General features: G+C 42.3%; 1 protein-coding gene across 3 annotated transcripts in view; it reads left to right on the top strand.

Moving 5' to 3' along the window:
- The window catches only part of LOC101465377 (helicase ARIP4), an 83102-nt gene extending 65817 nt beyond the window's left edge, over window positions 1-17285 (top strand). For all 3 annotated transcript variants that reach the window (XM_023152273.2, XM_012919890.5, XM_012919889.4), the window contains 20 exons: window positions 1703-1836; window positions 2062-2235; window positions 5250-5467; window positions 5638-5820; window positions 6350-6483; window positions 7223-7419; window positions 7579-7782; window positions 7871-8009; window positions 8092-8269; window positions 8380-8592; window positions 8814-8932; window positions 9092-9216; window positions 9819-9918; window positions 10013-10218; window positions 10802-10977; window positions 11546-11742; window positions 11924-12123; window positions 12236-12325; window positions 12561-12656; window positions 12827-17285. In XM_023152273.2, coding sequence (XP_023008041.1) covers window positions 1703-1836; window positions 2062-2235; window positions 5250-5467; window positions 5638-5820; window positions 6350-6483; window positions 7223-7419; window positions 7579-7782; window positions 7871-8009; window positions 8092-8269; window positions 8380-8592; window positions 8814-8932; window positions 9092-9216; window positions 9819-9918; window positions 10013-10218; window positions 10802-10977; window positions 11546-11742; window positions 11924-12123; window positions 12236-12325; window positions 12561-12656; window positions 12827-13908 — 4165 coding nt within the window. In that variant the 3' untranslated portion in view covers window positions 13909-17285. The remainder of the gene's footprint in view (window positions 1-1702; window positions 1837-2061; window positions 2236-5249; window positions 5468-5637; window positions 5821-6349; window positions 6484-7222; window positions 7420-7578; window positions 7783-7870; window positions 8010-8091; window positions 8270-8379; window positions 8593-8813; window positions 8933-9091; window positions 9217-9818; window positions 9919-10012; window positions 10219-10801; window positions 10978-11545; window positions 11743-11923; window positions 12124-12235; window positions 12326-12560; window positions 12657-12826) is intronic.
- Window positions 17286-17561: the final 276 nt, after the last annotated feature.

Below are 17561 nucleotides of genomic sequence, written 5' to 3'. Positions count from 1 at the left end.
TCTTCCAGTTACTATTGAAATCTATCACTGATGATACATATGCTCAGTCTGCAGCTGTATTACTCCAGGCTGCAAATAAACATGGTATAGCTCAACCCCAAATATGCTGTTGCCTTTACATAACAGCCAGTTTAATATAATATCAAACATGTGTCATGGATAGAAGTTCTGGGTTTATTCCCTGCCATTGCATACAGATGACATATTTAACTATTTGTGTAAGAGGTGTAGGACTTTTTGTTTTATTTGCCAGTTCAAAGTTGTCCATTTTTTTTCAACAATGATTTGTTTGTTCAATATTTCTTTTTTGAATAATTAAATTATTCAGCTTTACAATTTAGTTAGTGTAAATATAGTGTAAATAACTTTATAACGCTTATTATTAATAAAAAGCATAGCATTATTGAGGCACTGCAAATTATTTTTCCCAACATTAGTTGAAGGCTATAGCAAAACTGAAACCCGTTTGTGTAAATGTGAACACTGCACTGAGTTCTCTAAATATCTTCAATTCTTTTGACATCTTAGAAAAGAATTAGCCCGGAGACACAATGTTCATTTCATCGTCCCATATTCCAGTAAGCGTTTTACCCACTGTGGAAATATAGGATCCAGAAACAACATCAGCAAACACTTAATGCATTTAGTGTGCTAGCAGTACAGCAGAAGTCAGGTATCTACCTACTAGCCTAATCAGTCAGAGTTGTGGTGAAATTTTTTTCTCTTCCAGGGAGAGGTTTTGTGGTCAGATCGGACAAAAAAGGACCGGTTTGGCCAAAATGACAAGAGTAAAGGTCAAACCTGAGAACTCTGTCCCAGCTGTCATGCATGGTGGCGGTACCATCATGCTCTGGAGCTGTTTTACTGCCAGTGGTACTGGTACGTTGCACATAGTGGAAGCAGATCAACCGCTAAATGGTTGAAACTTGGATACAGTTGGGTTTTACAACTTGACAATGATCCCAAACACAAATCAAACCTGGTTTTGGTCTGTTTAATGACTGACTGTAATGTAATCAGTCATTACATTAGAATGGCATTCCCTATTGAAAATTTGTGGACTACACATAAAAGCTGGGTCTGTTCCAGGAAACCAATTTAAATTAACGCATTTTAAATCTACCAAGAGTGCTCAAATATTAAGCCAGAAGTATTCTTGTCATACTTGCTGAAAGCTACCAAAAGGGTCTGGTCGAGGGACATTTAACTAATTTAATAAAGACGGCCACATTATGTATGCTGTCCAATCATTCCATCCTAGAAAAAGAACAGACTGAAGAAATCAAGCTAACTTTCCCATGTTGTTCTAGCAGGTAGTGTAAATCAGGTTGTCCTTCAACATGAGGACACAAAACAAGTGGGGTTCTTCGAATGAGCCTAGCAGTAATGGCAGTAATTTTTCCTCCAAAGCAAAACAAAGCATTTAAAAAGTCTTTGATAATTCTTTGTGGCTTTTTCGCTGAGTCACACATTTCACAGTGCGCAACTCTCTTGGTTCCAATTTATTATTAAACGCTGACTAATGTAGCTTTAAAGAAAGTAATGATGTGACTATCATAATTAAGCCCCTGCGAGTATTCCAGTGTGAGAAGAATGATTCATCAGCAATCGAACACGTGCACAGTGCAAACTGTATGGTTACAGTTTGTGAAATTCTAAAACTAGAATAAAAGCAAACCGATTTGTTGCTGTGTTTGCGCAGGAAGTTACTGAAGGAGCATCAGTTGGAGGCAGTGACCAAAGCGGCCCAGCAGGAGGAGCTGGAGAGAAGGCGCCGTCTGGAGCAGCAAGGACAACAGGATTTCCCCATACCGCTGCTGCCCGAATACACAACTGGTGAGAGTGTGTGCACAAACATGCAAACTCGCTGCTCCATCAGACAGTAACTGTCTAAACTGTACAACAAACTGCAATTTCAAGTTTGTATCCAGGTTCAGAAAAAACGACTCGATTTTGCTTTCTTTTTGATCATCTCACAGCTGTTTTTTTTCTCTTTTCATCCCTCATTTGTCCCCAAATCTTCTTCCAATACTAACGTCACCTACGTAACCTTTTCTCCAGGCGATGTGACAACGCATGCGTCGTCATCGGCAACGTCAGCAGCATCTCAGCAAGAAGTGAACTCGAGCAGACGGGAGGTGATCTGTGTGGACTCGGGCAGCACGGGCATCAGTGAAGACGACAGCAAGGCTAACATACCTGCCTCTGTTAGCCCACAACACACACACAAAACAGGTAAGAGACACAGACAGAGGAAGGCAAAAAAAAAAAAAAAGTAATGCCAAGTGTTTTAGACCAACTTAAACCAGCAGCTCAGTTCAGTTTGAACAAGAGCTTTTATTCTTATTGTCAAAGGACATCACTTGAAATCAGATGTTTCTCAAAGCAGACAGAAAAAAACTAACAGAAACAAGATGTTTGTCTGGTTCCAACGCCCCTTTTTTGTGCGTTTTATGACTGAAGAGTCGTTACTTAGCTGTGTTATTGCACGCTGTTGTTGTTTTACATTTCAAGGGAATACTTGAGGTTTCTTTCAGTCAGCATATTTCCTTTTCAGTCTTTAGAAGAAGTATTCAAAAATGCTTGTGTTTAAAAAAAATGTGAGGTATATTTTTAAAAAAAAAACTAAACACAGTTTGCATTTTGTGGACAAAGACTTGGAGTACTGACCCTTTTCTTGTAATCTCAGGGTGTATTTTACATGTATCATGGAATAATCGTAGAGGGGACGGTCGCCTAACTGGACAAAACCTTTAAAAAGCAGAATCCTTATTGTTACAAAGCCCAAACACCACAGTGTGCAGCAACTTTTCGTTTTTCGGGACATTCAGGATTTTAGTGTATTTCTTTTCCCATTCATTCCTCATCACGTTTAACAGAGGTTTGAGGGCAGATTCAACTTGCAGAAACTTGGATTTTAAGTTTAAGCCATCTGGTTATAAGCTCAAAACCATGTTAGGTCTTTAAAACTTCCAGGATCAATCTCACTTTAAGGACTGGCAGCTTCTCCAGGCTCTCAGTTTCAGCTGTGGCAGGCTGCAGACTTCCTCTTTGGGTTATTTAATTGGTTTGCCTTATTAGTGCAGAATGAAGTATTGTCCGTTTATGCTATCAGGCGTTGCACAATTGCTGTCATGACTTATGTAAAAGTGACTCATCTGTTCTACTCAAACATGTAGCAGTTACATCACAGTGTCTGTCCTACTGTTGGATTTCTTGGTACTGAAGGTACTGAAGGCTGCACAATGCAAAATCATAAAGTCATAAAACATTTTACTACAGTCGGTGTTGAGAAACAGTAGATCCACAGTGTGCACCTTCTCTTTTTCTTTACACAACATAATGTTAAAGTTCAAGCTTGACCGTAAAGAGGGGGGTGTGTGTGTGTGTGTGTGGGGGGGGGGGGGGGGGGGGGGGGGGGGGGCACACTGACCCATCAAAAGGAAATACCTCACATCTCATCAGCCTTTTAAAGATTAAGCAAACCAGCCTCAATAGCCTCATGACAGGCATGCGTTTATTAAATTACACACTCTGTTTCAAAATGCTTTCTGAGCCCAGGGGTCTGGAAAGCTGACGCAGTAAAAGACCCGACAGATTGAATTTCCAGAAGAAAAAAAAAAGGAAGATTTGAAAGACAGCCTGAACTTGAATATCGAATGAGGTTTTTACTCCAAAAACCACAAGTCAGCACATATTTAGGTGTCCATTCATCTGCAGAGATGAACAGAAATCAGCATTTATGTTCAACATCACGTCTGTAAACTACAGGAAGTCGTATGGGTTCTGTTTTGTGACTGCAGCTCTAGTTTCGCTCTCGCAGCTGCCTCAGTAGAGCCGCTGGAAAGGAAGCGTCCCATTATTTCAAATGAAAACTTGCTGATTACTTTACTTGTGATTAAAAAAAAGAAAAGAAAAGAAAAGAATCCTTCAAGGGAGGATTTTGTAAAAACATTTAAACTTAATTACTAAAAGTCTTACAGCACCAATTTAAACTGAGGTCAAAATTCTCCCTGCTTCCTGTAAAGGTTGTGTGTCTGTGTGTGCGTGTGTGAGTTATAAATTGCAGGGTGTTTTCGTAGATTAGCTGCCATGTGCATCAGAATATTTAGAACCTTCAGAGAGTACATCATGTACTGTTCCCTTATTGCCCAAGTGCGCACTCTCTCACACCCTCACACAGTCACAAACATTCAGAAAGCCACTCAAGGATAAACACACACGCACACAGTTTGGTATAAACACATATATTTCAGTGTCGGGGCCAGAAGATGAAGGCAAACCGTAGACACACATACCTGCAACACAAACAAATGAGGATGGGAGGGTGAGAGAGATGGCCGTGATAAACAGAGACGGTTAATATGTAGATGTGAAAGCTGAGAAAGACAAAAGCAAAGAGGAAAAAAGGCAAATGTAAGGGGGAGAGGGGAAGGGAGATGAAAGGGGAAAGTGTGGGTCTGTGTGTGTGTGTGGGGGCAGATCAGAGTGGGTCTGTGGAGCAATAAAGCCGGCTAATCCTGGTTATGAGCCAGAACACACTCACATAACAAACACACACACTTTCACCACAGTGGCACAGTGACATTTCTAGTTTGGGTTGCATAACCAGTCTCCCCCTCCACTCTAATCCTACTTGTATAACCAGCCATTCACTGCAGTTATATAAGCTCTCTCTCCCTCTCTCTCTCTCTCGCGCGCGCGCACACACACTAACATACTGACACACACCACCTCTTCCCGTTGTGCCCTCACAGGCTGCCAGCTTGTGTAACTTTAACCACTTGATACCGCTGACGTTGAATTCCTTTTTTTATCAGATATGGATTTCGGTCGTTCCATTTCCAAACGCGCACGCACATAACCTTCGCGTTTGAAGCAGCGTCATACAAGATGCGACCAGTGACCCCTGTTACTTGACATGAATGTATGAAGGCCATTAAAAAGAAGGAGGGCTTGTTTTCATTGGAATAGCTGCTGCAAGATTTCTCAATCTTTGGCACTTGGGCCGCTGGGCCTGTTTATTCACAGTCTCTCATTCTGTGTGTCTCAAAAGCGAAACAGCCCTGCTCACCACGAAAACAGCATGAAATGCACCGATTCTTAAAGTGTTTATCATTTAACCTAGTAGAATTACCAATTTTACATAATTAATAACTTCTCCAGTTTGCAATTTCTCCTCCACCCCCAAAAAAATGATGAAAATTTTTTATATGCAAGTGTTTGTGTACTCTCTCCGGCCTGCGCAGACGTCATAGATCTGAGCTCTGGCGAGGACGACTCCATCGTCCACGTTAGCGAGTCTACAGCTGAGGAAGAAGAAAGCGAGCCGAGCGACGCCCACATCAACGATACCCTCAACCAGCCGGACGCCCAGGGGAGGGTGCTGGTCAACCTGAACCATCCGACTACAGAGGAAGACATCTTCCTGTCGCCTCAGCTGGCCAGAGCAGTGAAACCTCATCAGGTACTAATGTAGCAGCACCTAGTGTAACTTTTTGAAAAATCCAAAAAAAGGAGAATTTATTCATTGTGTTTAAAAAGTCCTTTAATGTCAATTTTGTAAAGCCCCATAAATCCTGACCCCGGAGTTTCACTCTCTCTGCTTTTCTTATGCTGCCTCTTCCTCCTTCTCAGATTGGGGGAATCCGTTTTCTGTACGATAACCTGGTGGAGTCGGTGGAGCGCTTCAGCAGCAGCAGTGGATTCGGCTGTATCCTGGCACACAGCATGGGCCTGGGAAAAACGCTGCAGGTCATCTCCTTCATCGACGTCCTCTTCAGACGCACCCAGGCTCACACCGTGCTCGCCATCGTACCTGTAAGAACCCGCGGGTTTGATCTTGGTGTAGTAGAACGGAGAAGGAATCAATAAATGCTCAGATATATGGAAGAAGAGAAAAATCTAAGTGGATTAAATCAAAAGATATAAGTGAATAGATGAATAATAGAATAAGTGCAGGGACACGTTTTGCCTGCGAGCTTTCGATCGATAGAAAGAAAGTGTGTGTAAAAGTTGATGTGAAGAGAAACTCAGAGAAAAGGGCATGTTAATAAATAATGTTAAGATGTTCTGCAGCTCACGCTTGCATGAATTATTGATCGTATTTATCCTTGAGTTCTATTATCTTAAAATGATTTTGCATCAAAAGGGAAAATGAAACACAAAAAACGGAACACATTTGCTGGACTTGTGAAGCTGGAAGGCAACACGCTTGTTGCCTTTGTTTGGAGTGAGGTTTCTGAGCTGTCACTCTTATGACGTGAACAGAATTCTTATAGAAATTAGATGATAAGCTATAAGAGGGTTTGGTGATTTTTTAAAATGTATATATTTTTTGTTGTTCCAGGTGAACACGCTGCAGAACTGGCTGTCAGAGTTCAACACCTGGGTCCCGCCCCCTGAGGCTTTACCTCCAGATCCTGATCCTGCAGTGGTGACACCACGTACCTTTAAGGTTCACATTCTCAACGATGAACACAAGTGAGTAACAAACACACTTCTTTTTCTTTTTTTTTTAACCTAATCCTTTTTAAGATTGGGCGCTTAAAAACAACCACGTCTTTGTTGTTTTGCTCTATCACACTAGACAGAATTCAAATTGATTAAATGTTATGTAATCATCGAGGAAGAACCAAAAACAATAAAAATCCTGCAGGTTCTCTCCTCCTCACACAGACAGCAGAGTCAAAGCAGTCAGGAAGTGTTTCATTTATCTGCCTTTAAAAAAACCAAAAAGACTAAGCTGACCCTCTGGTCGGCCTGTGAGCTTAATCCCCGTCTGGCCCGTCCTTTCTCCCGTCTCTCTAGTATCTTCCCTCCCAACAGCTGCTGGATTTCTGCTGGAAAAGATTTTCTGATTCTCACGCGTATGTGAATGTCTGAAAATATTTATTTAATATAAGATAATCGGATATTATTACAGGATTTCCTCCCTTCTTTGACTCATTTTCTTCGCCTTTAGTCATACATCTCACACTTTTTCATAGGTTTCACTTAAAGGTGCTTCGAATCACATTTAAGCTCATCACTCAAAGGAAAACATGCCTCCAGCTTTCTTTCTCTTTTTTTTCTTCTTTTTTTTATTGAACTGTAATGAATGTTATCTTTTTAGGAAAACACTTTTACTTTGTGGATTGCTGCCAGGCAAAAATATATTTCATTGTCTTACCTTTGAGAAACACAAGCAGTAACCAACCTGATATCTTCTGGTGATATCCAGGAATACTACAGCCAGGGCAAAGGTGGTGGAGGACTGGGCTCGGGACGGGGGCGTGCTGCTGATGGGCTACGAGATGTATCGCCTTTTGTCACTGAAGAAGAGCTTCGTGGCTGGAAGGAAAAAGAAGAGCAAGAAAGCAGCGGGACCTGTCGTCATCGACTTGGATGAAGAGGACAGGCAGCAGGAGCTACTTAAAGGTTGGAGAGACTGGGGATGATGATAGAGGTTGCAGGACAGGAAGGACAGGACGTGAAGTAAAAATGGGAGAAATGCAAAGACTAGAAGTTTCAGATTACAGCGCAAGAACAATCAGAATTGCAAATTAGATTAAAAATATCCTCACTTGTTCTCTGTAGGTATCGAGAAAGCTTTGGCTCGGCCCGGTCCAGACGTGGTAATCTGCGACGAAGGACATCGCATCAAGAACTGCCACGCCAGCACGTCGCAGGCTCTAAAGAACATCCGAACCAGACGCCGTGTGGTCCTCACCGGTTACCCGCTCCAGAACAACCTGATTGAATACTGGTGCATGGTCGACTTTGTCCGGCCCGATTTTCTAGGTACGGAGCAACCTGTGCCTCGTTTCAGCAGACGAGCATTAGCAGTTAATGTCAACACTGCAGCTTTTACACCCTGTGCACATTTCAGGTACGCGGCAGGAGTTCAGCAACATGTTCGAGCGTCCCATTCTGAACGGCCAGTGTGTGGACAGCACATCTCAGGACATCCAGCTGATGAGGTACAGGAGCCACGTCCTGCACAGCCTGCTGGAGGGCTTTGTACAGAGGTAAGGGTCACTGTCATTGTCCATAAAAGAAAAGCTCAGTGAGGTTTTTGCGAATATTGATTGTAATTTGTCTTTAATCCAGACGAGGCCACGATGTCCTGAAGGACCAGCTGCCTTCTAAGGAGGAGCATGTGATTCTGGTGCGTCTGTCTCCCCTGCAGAGGGCCCTCTACACAGAGTTCATGAACCGCTTCAGAGAGGCAGGAAACACGGGCTGGCTCAGCCTCAACCCGCTCAAAGCGTTTTGCGTCTGCTGCAAGGTGAGGAGTGCGAGCGTGTGTCTGGATCTCTTCAGAAACTTTGTTTCACTGGTGACGATAATGACATTTATATATAGTTTTTTTAAATATAAATTTGCGTTATTCTTCAGATTTGGAACCATCCAGATGTCCTGTACGAGGCTCTGCAGAAGGAAAACCTGGCAAGCGACCAGGATTTAGACCTTGATGACATCACCTCTACAGGACGATGTCCGGCACCAACCAATCAAAAGCCCAAGAACCTGGACAACTCTAACCCCGTCGGTGGCCTGAGCCTTAACCAGCTGCAGGAGAAAGCCAATCAGGTCATCACATATGAATGGGTACGTTGGAAGACTATTAGAAAAGTGCGATCCAATCAAAGTTAACAAATGTTGGTACTGAAATTTTAAATAGTCCATGCTGTGTTCAGATGTGAGAAAACTGGCCCATAGTTCCCATCTGTAACCTCACTTTTTCAAAATCAGTGAAACTGCTTATATAGGAAAAACCTCTGAAGCTGGTCTGCAAGCAGTTTTTACAGTCTGTCTTCTCACGCGGACAGGCAAAGGACATCATGACTGACTACAAGCCTGGCATCCTGGAGAACTCTGCAAAGATGGTTCTGCTGTTCCACCTGATAGAGGAGAGTGTCAGAAAGGGAGACAAACTCCTCGTCTTCAGGTAAAAGATGTAAAAAGTGCTAGGATGCAGATTTTTGATTCGAAAGAAAAAGTAATAAAAATCTTTACTTTTCAACAATTTTGCATTCCATTACTTACACTCGTGCACCTCATGGATCAGATTTCTTATCCCCCCGTCCGTCCGTCTGCCTTCTTGCAGTCAGAGTTTGTCCACGCTGACCGTGATCGAGGATTTTTTGGCTAAGAGACCAGTGCCTCCATCACCCAATGTGCCCAGCAGAGACAGACCCAATCAAAACTGGGTCCGCAACCTCAACTACTATCGTAAGTAATCATGAGGTTTCGGAGGTGCGAAACAGCGCTCTATGTAATATGCTAAACCGAGCCGCTAATTATGCTGAACTGATGAGTCTGTTCTCTTTGGGGGAACTGACTGCAATGCTTTGGGTGCTGCCACTCTCATTGACTTGCCATGAGTGCTGCCACCTGCTGGTGTTTTCGATTTCTTTAAATAATACCTATATGTTGATTTATCATTTTTCTGCAAGCCAGTGTTTTCATTTACAGCTGTTCTATTTGTGGGGTTCATGTGTCGTAATTGATAAGAATGATCCACAGATATTTATAAAGATCTGTCATCCAAGATCAAATTACAGTTAATGTTTTATTTTAACTGGTTAGTTGAGCTCTAATAATATGAATCCTCAGCTGTAACTTGTCTCTATATACATGGTACTTTATCTGTACAGTCCATATAATAGCATATGGGGATTCAAATATTGAAGGGTAAAGTTTCACTGTACTGTGAAACAAGCAAGCAAGCGGTATAAATTCAGAGAAAAACAGGAAGAGAAGAGCTACAAGAATATAAAACTTAAAGAACATGAGAACCTCTTAGATATGAGTTGCCGTGTGATATTTTGAAGGACTGGATGGAAGCACAACTGCCTCAGAGAGAGAGCGACTGATAAACCAGTTCAATGACCCCTCCAACACCTCCGCATGGGTTTTTCTGCTGTCAACCAGGTAACACGCTCTCCACACTAATTATATCAATATTATAGGTCATAAATCTTAAAAGGAGTAATCAGCTTACTGCTGTCCCGTCTGTTCCTGCCAGGGCTGGTTGTCTAGGTGTGAACCTGATCGGGGCAAACCGCGTGGTGGTTTTTGACGCCTCCTGGAACCCGTGCCACGACGCCCAGGCCGTGTGCCGTGTCTACCGCTATGGGCAGAGGAAGCCGTGCCACATCTACAGGCTGGTGTGCGACTTTACGCTGGAGAAGAAGATCTACGACCGCCAGATCTCCAAACAGGGCATGTCTGGTGAGTCGGAAACATGTGAAAAAGCGCTGCAGAGAGTTCCAACGGAGCTGCAGTCAAATAACCTCTCCTAAAATATGTGCGTGGTAACGTTTTAGTTACTTAAAAATGCATTGCATACAGGAGCATTTGTCACAGACATTTTCCTGTATTTTTAACCAGAAATAACTCAAATTTTAAAAAAAGGAGGAGGAAAGGGAAAAAATAAGGAAAAATTATAAGACGTGGAGATTGTATTCAACCTCCATCATCCTCACTTCATGGAAATTTCACTCCCTTCAAACATCTGTCAGTGTTGAAATTCACTGAAAACCCCAAGTGTAGGTTCCTCTGTGCGAGCAGAACCCCTAAAACTAAATAATAAGCTCTGAGGTAAAGTCAGAGCTCTTCTGCCAAGAGGCTCTCGTCTGACACTGAAGTGTCTCAAGTGTTTGCTGTAAGCTTTGTCTGGTGAGACGAATACATCGAGGCCATTCAAATGTAGCCATTTCTGTCTACATTTTTTTTCCTTAGATGAATCTTTTTCCAAACAATTTTACCTCAATGTCTTAGTTCTTCTGCTTTTTTTTTCCTTTCTGTCAATCAGACCGCGTTGTGGATGACCTGAACCCTGTGCTGACCTTCACCAGGAGAGAAGTTGAGTCTCTTCTTCATTTTGTGGAGGAGGAACCAGACTCATCTAGCATCCATCTGCAGCCCAACAACAGAATGGAGAGCATCCTCAAGAAGGCCCTGCACCTCAATCCCCACCTGATTACAAAGGTATGAGGAAACATATTGTCCCCATACGCCCTCTAGAGGCGATTACAAATAGAGCATAGACGCTCCTGCACTCCATTGTGTATTTTTTCCATTGTTCACTACGATTTGATGAAGATAAAAACTTGTTTTCTACAGACAGAAGTCTCCTTAAGTAAGCTTGTTTATGTTTTAGAGTTCTCTGCTAATTGAATAAGCCCCTAGCTGTCATTACAGCAGGATGACATGTCCAAGTGTGTCCATAGTTGCCAACTAAAATCCATTTTTGGAACTATGGGAAGTATGCCAAGGAGTTACAGTGAAGCTTTGTTTTACATTTATAACACTATTTTAAACAGCTTGTGAGGTTCTGGAGATTAAGACGTGATGAGTCATCACATAATTACACCCCTTTTTGTGGCTCGCTTTAAAAAGCAGAGAATCTTCCAATTGGCGTTCTCATGAATTTTATTAAATTGAATTGGTATAAGCTGGAAAAAATATAAATGTATAGGATGAGGTCATCATAAGTGAGGTAATCGTGCAAACTTGGAGCAGAACACTGATCAGCTTTCAACCTCCTCCTTTCTAGCAACCATTCCCCCACGAGTCCTTGCTGATAGACCGCAGGGAGCTGAAGCTGAGCAATGCAGAGAAGAAAGCAGCAAAGAAGGGCTACGAGGCTGAAAAGAGGGCCTCGGTGCCATACACCCGCCCTTCCTACGCTCACTATTACCCTGCCAGTGATCAGAGCCTTACCAACATCCCTGCCTTTAGCCAGAGAAACTGGTTAGTAATTGACATCTACAATCCCAGTATGTATGCTAACAAGCTACCGTAAATCCAGTTCGTATCACTTGTCTCATAATCATTTTAAAAGGTTGAGCATTTATCAAGTAAACCCTCCTTCAAAAAAATAAAGACAAGTCATAAATCAAGAGTAAAAAACAGAAAATCTCTGTCTATTCAGGCGTCCTCCCACTAGCACTGAAGAGAAGCCAGTGGCCAGTGTCAGGCCAGTCCAGTCAACTCCAGTCTCTATGATGCCCCGCCAGGCATCTGCAAGCTCTGCCCCAGGCAATGACTCTTCTAAATGCAGCCTCGGAGGCTTCCCTGTCAACTGCCTGCAGAAAGCTGGCGTGTTTGTACAGAAAATTGTCACCACCACTGGTAAGCAGATTCTCCATGCACTCCATTTTATCCCTATTCTTTCTGTCAGTACTAAAGATTACTATTTCTTTATGGCCTTAAACTCTGATTGTCTTTCTTTATCTCTTTATAGACATAGTGATTCCAGGCACCAACAACTCCACAGATGTCCAGGCCAGGATCACCGCTGGAGAGAGTATCCATGTCATCAGGGGCACTAAAGGTACAATACCGCTTTGTTATACATGTCATTTCTTTTGTGCGGTGGTCACAAAATGCAGATAATTGTGTGAACGTGTCCTTGTTCCAGCTGTTTTTTGTTTGTTTTTTGTTATTATTGAAGAGATTATTTAAAAAAAACTTTTGGTATTTGTCGAGTTAGTCGGGTAAAAAGATGTCATAATGAAATGTTTTCATTTAATTCTAATAACGGTTTTGTTTACCTGTGGCTTTCATAGGGACTTACATCAGGACATCTGATGGCCGAATCTTTGCCATCAGAGCAGCTAATAAGGCCAAGTCGGTGGAGGAGAGTTCAACAGCACCACCCAAAGGTAGGATGATTCCCTTACAATAACACCTCTGAAAGCATGTAACCCTAGTTACTGTATTTACGTACCATGTCAGAGATGTAGCACACTGATATTAATGACTTTATTGTATTCTTTCAGTAAACTGAGGCTTGAATTCTTGTAAAGCTTAAATCCAATTCTTTTCCCCTCAGATTTGCAAGCACCCCCTCCAGAGGTTCCCACCCATGTCAGTAACGGTTGCCTGTCACCCAAGACTGTGCCCCGCCCTCTTTCCCCCGACAGCCCGGAGATCATTAATGAGTTGCAGCGCTATACGGGCGGCGCAGGAGCTGGTGGGTCAGCAGGCTCTGCTGTTCATCTGCCAGAGAGCAGCGTGAGCAGCCTGCCCTCAACCAAACTGGTTCAGACCAATGGCAGCGGTGGGAGTGGGTTATTAAGTGGAAATCTGAGCCACCATGATGCCTCTGTGACTAATGTCATTCAGCCCAACATGGATGCCACTGCCGCCCAAGATCTGAGAACGGGCTCCAAGCGCAAAGCCTCCACCCCATCCTTGGATGAGCGGGCCAGTAAGCAGCCTTCTGCCGGCAAGCACTCCTCAGCCCCTGTGGCCTCGCAGGGCTTCCCCTTCACTGGGGGCTATGGGCTCCCCCCTATGGGTCTAAACTCTGGCATGCTGGGTGGTTCACTGGGGCATCCGCTTTTCATGGGGGCAGGCTCGCATTACTTCCAGCCCCCCCACACTCAGCTGAGTGACGCCAGTTACATGTACCCAGATCGGCATGGGTGGAACATGGGCGGAGCCGGCACTGTTCCCACTTCCTCTCCTTCCTCATCACTGATGACAACCACCGCTCCAACCGTCTCATCTTCCTCCTCAACATCATCATCCTCTCCATCAGTCAAAGCTGCCAGTTCACTTTCAGGAGCCTTGCCACCATTCATGCTGAGCTCCAACATGCCAGGCATGGCTGGGATGCTCCCACCAGGCTTCCCTCTGTCGTATAGTCCATCTCTGGCGAGCCTCTACACCAGCTCAATGCTCCCAGGAGGGGTGTCGGGCCCAGCTGCTACTCCCGGCCCAGCTGGAGCCAGTTTCTTGTCCCAATACCCTCCTACTGCTGCATCCAGCTCCTCCTCATCTTCCCCTTCTTCCTTCTCCCCCTCAGCTCGGTCCGAGGGTCAGCGAGGCCCGGTGCTGGTGAACAGCGGGAATGTCAGCAGCATCAGCAGCTCAGATGAAGATGATGTAATTGAGGTGAGGGGACAGTGACAAAAGAATGATGTCCTTTTGTGAGAATGCTTTCAGAAATTGTAATAGTCACCATAAAAGAATGGCAGCCCATTTGCCAGGATGCAGGTTTCCAAGAGGCCAAGATGAAATTAAATTAAATGAAATGAGGAAAAAATGACAGACATTTAAGGTGTTGAGATCTGAGGCCCTGCTGAAGTGTTTCTCCTGAACATCTCTACTTGCCTTGAAGAAATGGTCTGAATGGGGATTTAACAGTGACTGGACAGAGAGAGATAATCGTGATGCTGAATATCAGAAGAAGAATCCTGATAAAGGCTTAAAAACCCTCCAAAGGGATGGAGAAAATAAAAGTTTGAAGATTTTGAGCTTCCAAAAAAAACTGTTCTTTTTTTTTTTTTTTGTCCAATGCCGGCATTAAGATGCTTATCACTGGACTGAGTACTGCTGAGTATGGGCCTATAGTGACCACAAGCGGCCACTAGTTATACTGTTGACTTTTAGAGATACTAGCTCTGCAGCTTTGCTAAGTGTCAAGACTTTTGCTTTCCGCTAATTAAAAAGAGGAGCTGGAGTTGCTTGTGAAACAGGTTTTGCTATTACATTAGCTGGTAGCACAGTTTATTTCATAACTGAAGTGGTATCGTCCATCACTTGTTGCTACTGAACACTTCTTAAAACGGCAAACGCAACGGTTACAAGATCACACAGAAGTTTTAGAGAGCGTTTTTGACAGAACGTAATAATAACTCACTGCCAGGACAGGTGTATTGTAGGATTTTTGTTCTTGAAAGAACACACAACAGATGTGAGATCATATTGAAATACTGAAGAAACAGTTGTGCTTTGAGGATGAGGTTAAAGATATTCACTGAAACTTTAAAAACTAATGAAAGAATGTACGCTTAATCAAATGCCTTTACACCGGGCCTTTTTGAAAAGACTCCTTCTCTTTAGGCATCAGATGTGGGAAGATTTGTTTTTCTTCTTTTTGTGCGTGTTTTTTCTATTTATGTAATCTCTGATTGCCTAAAAAAAACAACAGCCAGGTGAAAATGAGGAAAAAAATAAACTGTGTCCCAGTGAGGTGTCCTCCTTGTAGCGGAGAAACAACCAACAGAAAATGCCTTTTTGCCTCCATCTTTCTGAATGTTAACTGTGAGAGAGGCGAGGTAAAGAGAGACAGACAGTCGCCATGGCTCTCTGAATCTCACCCACAGTCTTACTGTAGCCTAGTGAAAAACGATGCAAAACACTCACTCAAGCCTATATATGTATTTGTACAACCCCAGAGGAACGCTCGTGTTATTACTGTGTTTGTAACTGCTTGTTGTGTTTTTAAGGGTTGCAAAAGGAATCATTAAAAAAGAAAAGAAAAAATTTAGATTCATGTTACTCGGTTTGGTAACATGTTTTGAGAGAGATTTCACCTCTGCTCTGCTGTTTTTCCTTTTTCTTTCTCTGTTTCATCTCGGTTCGTGAACAGAGGTCAATGTGAAACCAAACCTTTCTTTTAGGGAGAGATGATGTAGCTTTGCCAAAAGGAAAAAGAAGGAAATGGCACATCTGAAACCTCCATCAAAGAGGATTGTGTCTTAAGAGACCAAATAATGCAGAGCAGATAAAAAATAAAAACAATCCTTTGCAGAAACACACTCTCTCTACAGCATGCTCACAGCTACAGTTGAGAAGTACATATCCATTTTTACACTGTAAAAAGATACAAATCTGTGTTTGACTGGGTGGAAGCTAGAAAATCTTCATAGTGTGACCAATTTCCCCTTTAAATTTGCTATAAATGGAGTCCGACCTATATATTGTGTATATCAGCCGATATTAATTTTTTGCCAATATTTCAGTTTTGGCATTTATAATAGATGGTGAATGGAAAATTCAAATAAGAGATTTTGGGGTGGGGGTTGCATCCACCAGAGGACAGTCTGCACTCGCAGCTAACACGTGTTTGGAACTACTAGCAGATCAGATGATTGTTGGGTAGAGCAAAAAAGAGCAATCCGCTACTTGTGACAATAAAACAATGTTATTTTTAAACTGCAGGGTTGGATGTTGGTCAAGACTCATAAATAGCTATAAATAAAAAATCTTAGGGAAATCTGTTTGTTTTCTGTGCGTGAAAGGAAAAAAATATCGGCTGATATATGAGATTTTTAAATCCTCAAATCCGATGTATCAGTAAACAATATCGGTACCAATATCGGCATCGGTTCTAAAAATCCCATATCAGTCCGGTTCTAGATGTAAACCATCAATCTGCTGTTCCAGCTGACCCCCCTCGGCCTAAACAGCTGCAGGAAGAGCTTTAAAAACCACTAGCTCTTTTGTTAAAGATAAAACAACGTCAAGTTAAGACTCAGCATTACCTGTCCTTTTCTCCCTCTTCCATGTGTTTGTTCTCCATACTGAAACTGTAAGTTTACTTGTGTTTCATTTTTGCTCTCTACAATGTTTGAATTTACCAAATTTATTTATTTATGACGGTGTATATTTATTCATTTGTATTTTTATTTTTTTACAATGTCTTTTTGGTTTCATTTGTTTCATCACTATCTTGTTTGTAAGATTTTTACAGTCATATTAGTATTGTTACTACAGTTTTTGTTTTTTAAGAACTAATGATAAGCCAGTCTGACCCAACACATGTGAAACTGTGCAGAACTTTGATGTGGACCAACCAATGTGTTATTAAGCACATTACTATCCAGGATAGCATAGAGTTAAAATCATATCTAATAACTGATCAGCCGTTTAATATGAAAAACCAAAAAACTGTCACCAGGGATATTCAACGACTGCACAGTGTTGAAATCATTTCCTATTTATCTGCGCTCAGATAATATAGATGCAAATTTTAGTATTGAATCTGAGCTAAATGAGCCATTTATGTGCATGCTAGCTCAATCACAAGTAATGGGTCAGAAACCGAGGCAGCCCAGCCCACTTATCATCTGGAAAAACAAAGCAAAACAACAACAATAAAAAAAAAACAATATCAAGTGCTTCTCCCCTTTTCTGTGCTGTATTACCATATCACCAGAATTGTCCAGGCGTGTCATCACCCCTGTGATGGCAAAACAGCAAGTTTTCCTCAGTGTTGAACTGTTTGGTTGTCAGCTCAGCGTTTGCTGCGCAGACTGACTGCTCTTTAGTTTCACAGCTTTCTACTTGAATTTACATATTTATTTATACAAATCAAGGTGGTCGGGCAAGCAGAGCCGACTGTCTGAATTCCATTTTAGCCGAGGTGAAGATTAAATCTGCTGTCTTTGAGGATTGGCTCCAGTCAAAGCTTGTTGTGTGGACAATGTGTATGACTTTGGATTACATCATTTTTTTTGTTTTTTGAAATTTGTAAATAAAAAGAAACATGTTCTAAATCATACTCTTCCTACTTTGTTTATATCAGCGGTGACCGATGCAGTACTTGCCCTCTTTATTTGTTATTCACACGCAGAGACTCACACATACATACAGGCAACTGAGGGCATCTAAATCTTACAACAGATTTGAAGAAGATACACTTGGAAGAGGTGCTGCAGTATATTTGTCTCGAAGTAACTCAGTTTTGCATGTTAATCTTCAATTTTATGCATGTGTAATCTAAAGTGAGACTTGAAGTTAGGGATAGAAGTATTCGAAGTGAGTTTTTAATTGCG

This window comes from Maylandia zebra, linkage group LG20, assembly GCF_041146795.1.
Source record: "Maylandia zebra isolate NMK-2024a linkage group LG20, Mzebra_GT3a, whole genome shotgun sequence".
Lineage (NCBI taxonomy): Eukaryota > Metazoa > Chordata > Actinopteri > Cichliformes > Cichlidae > Maylandia > Maylandia zebra.
Note: the sequence above shows the minus strand (reverse complement) of the source record. Positions and strands in the feature narration are given on the sequence as shown.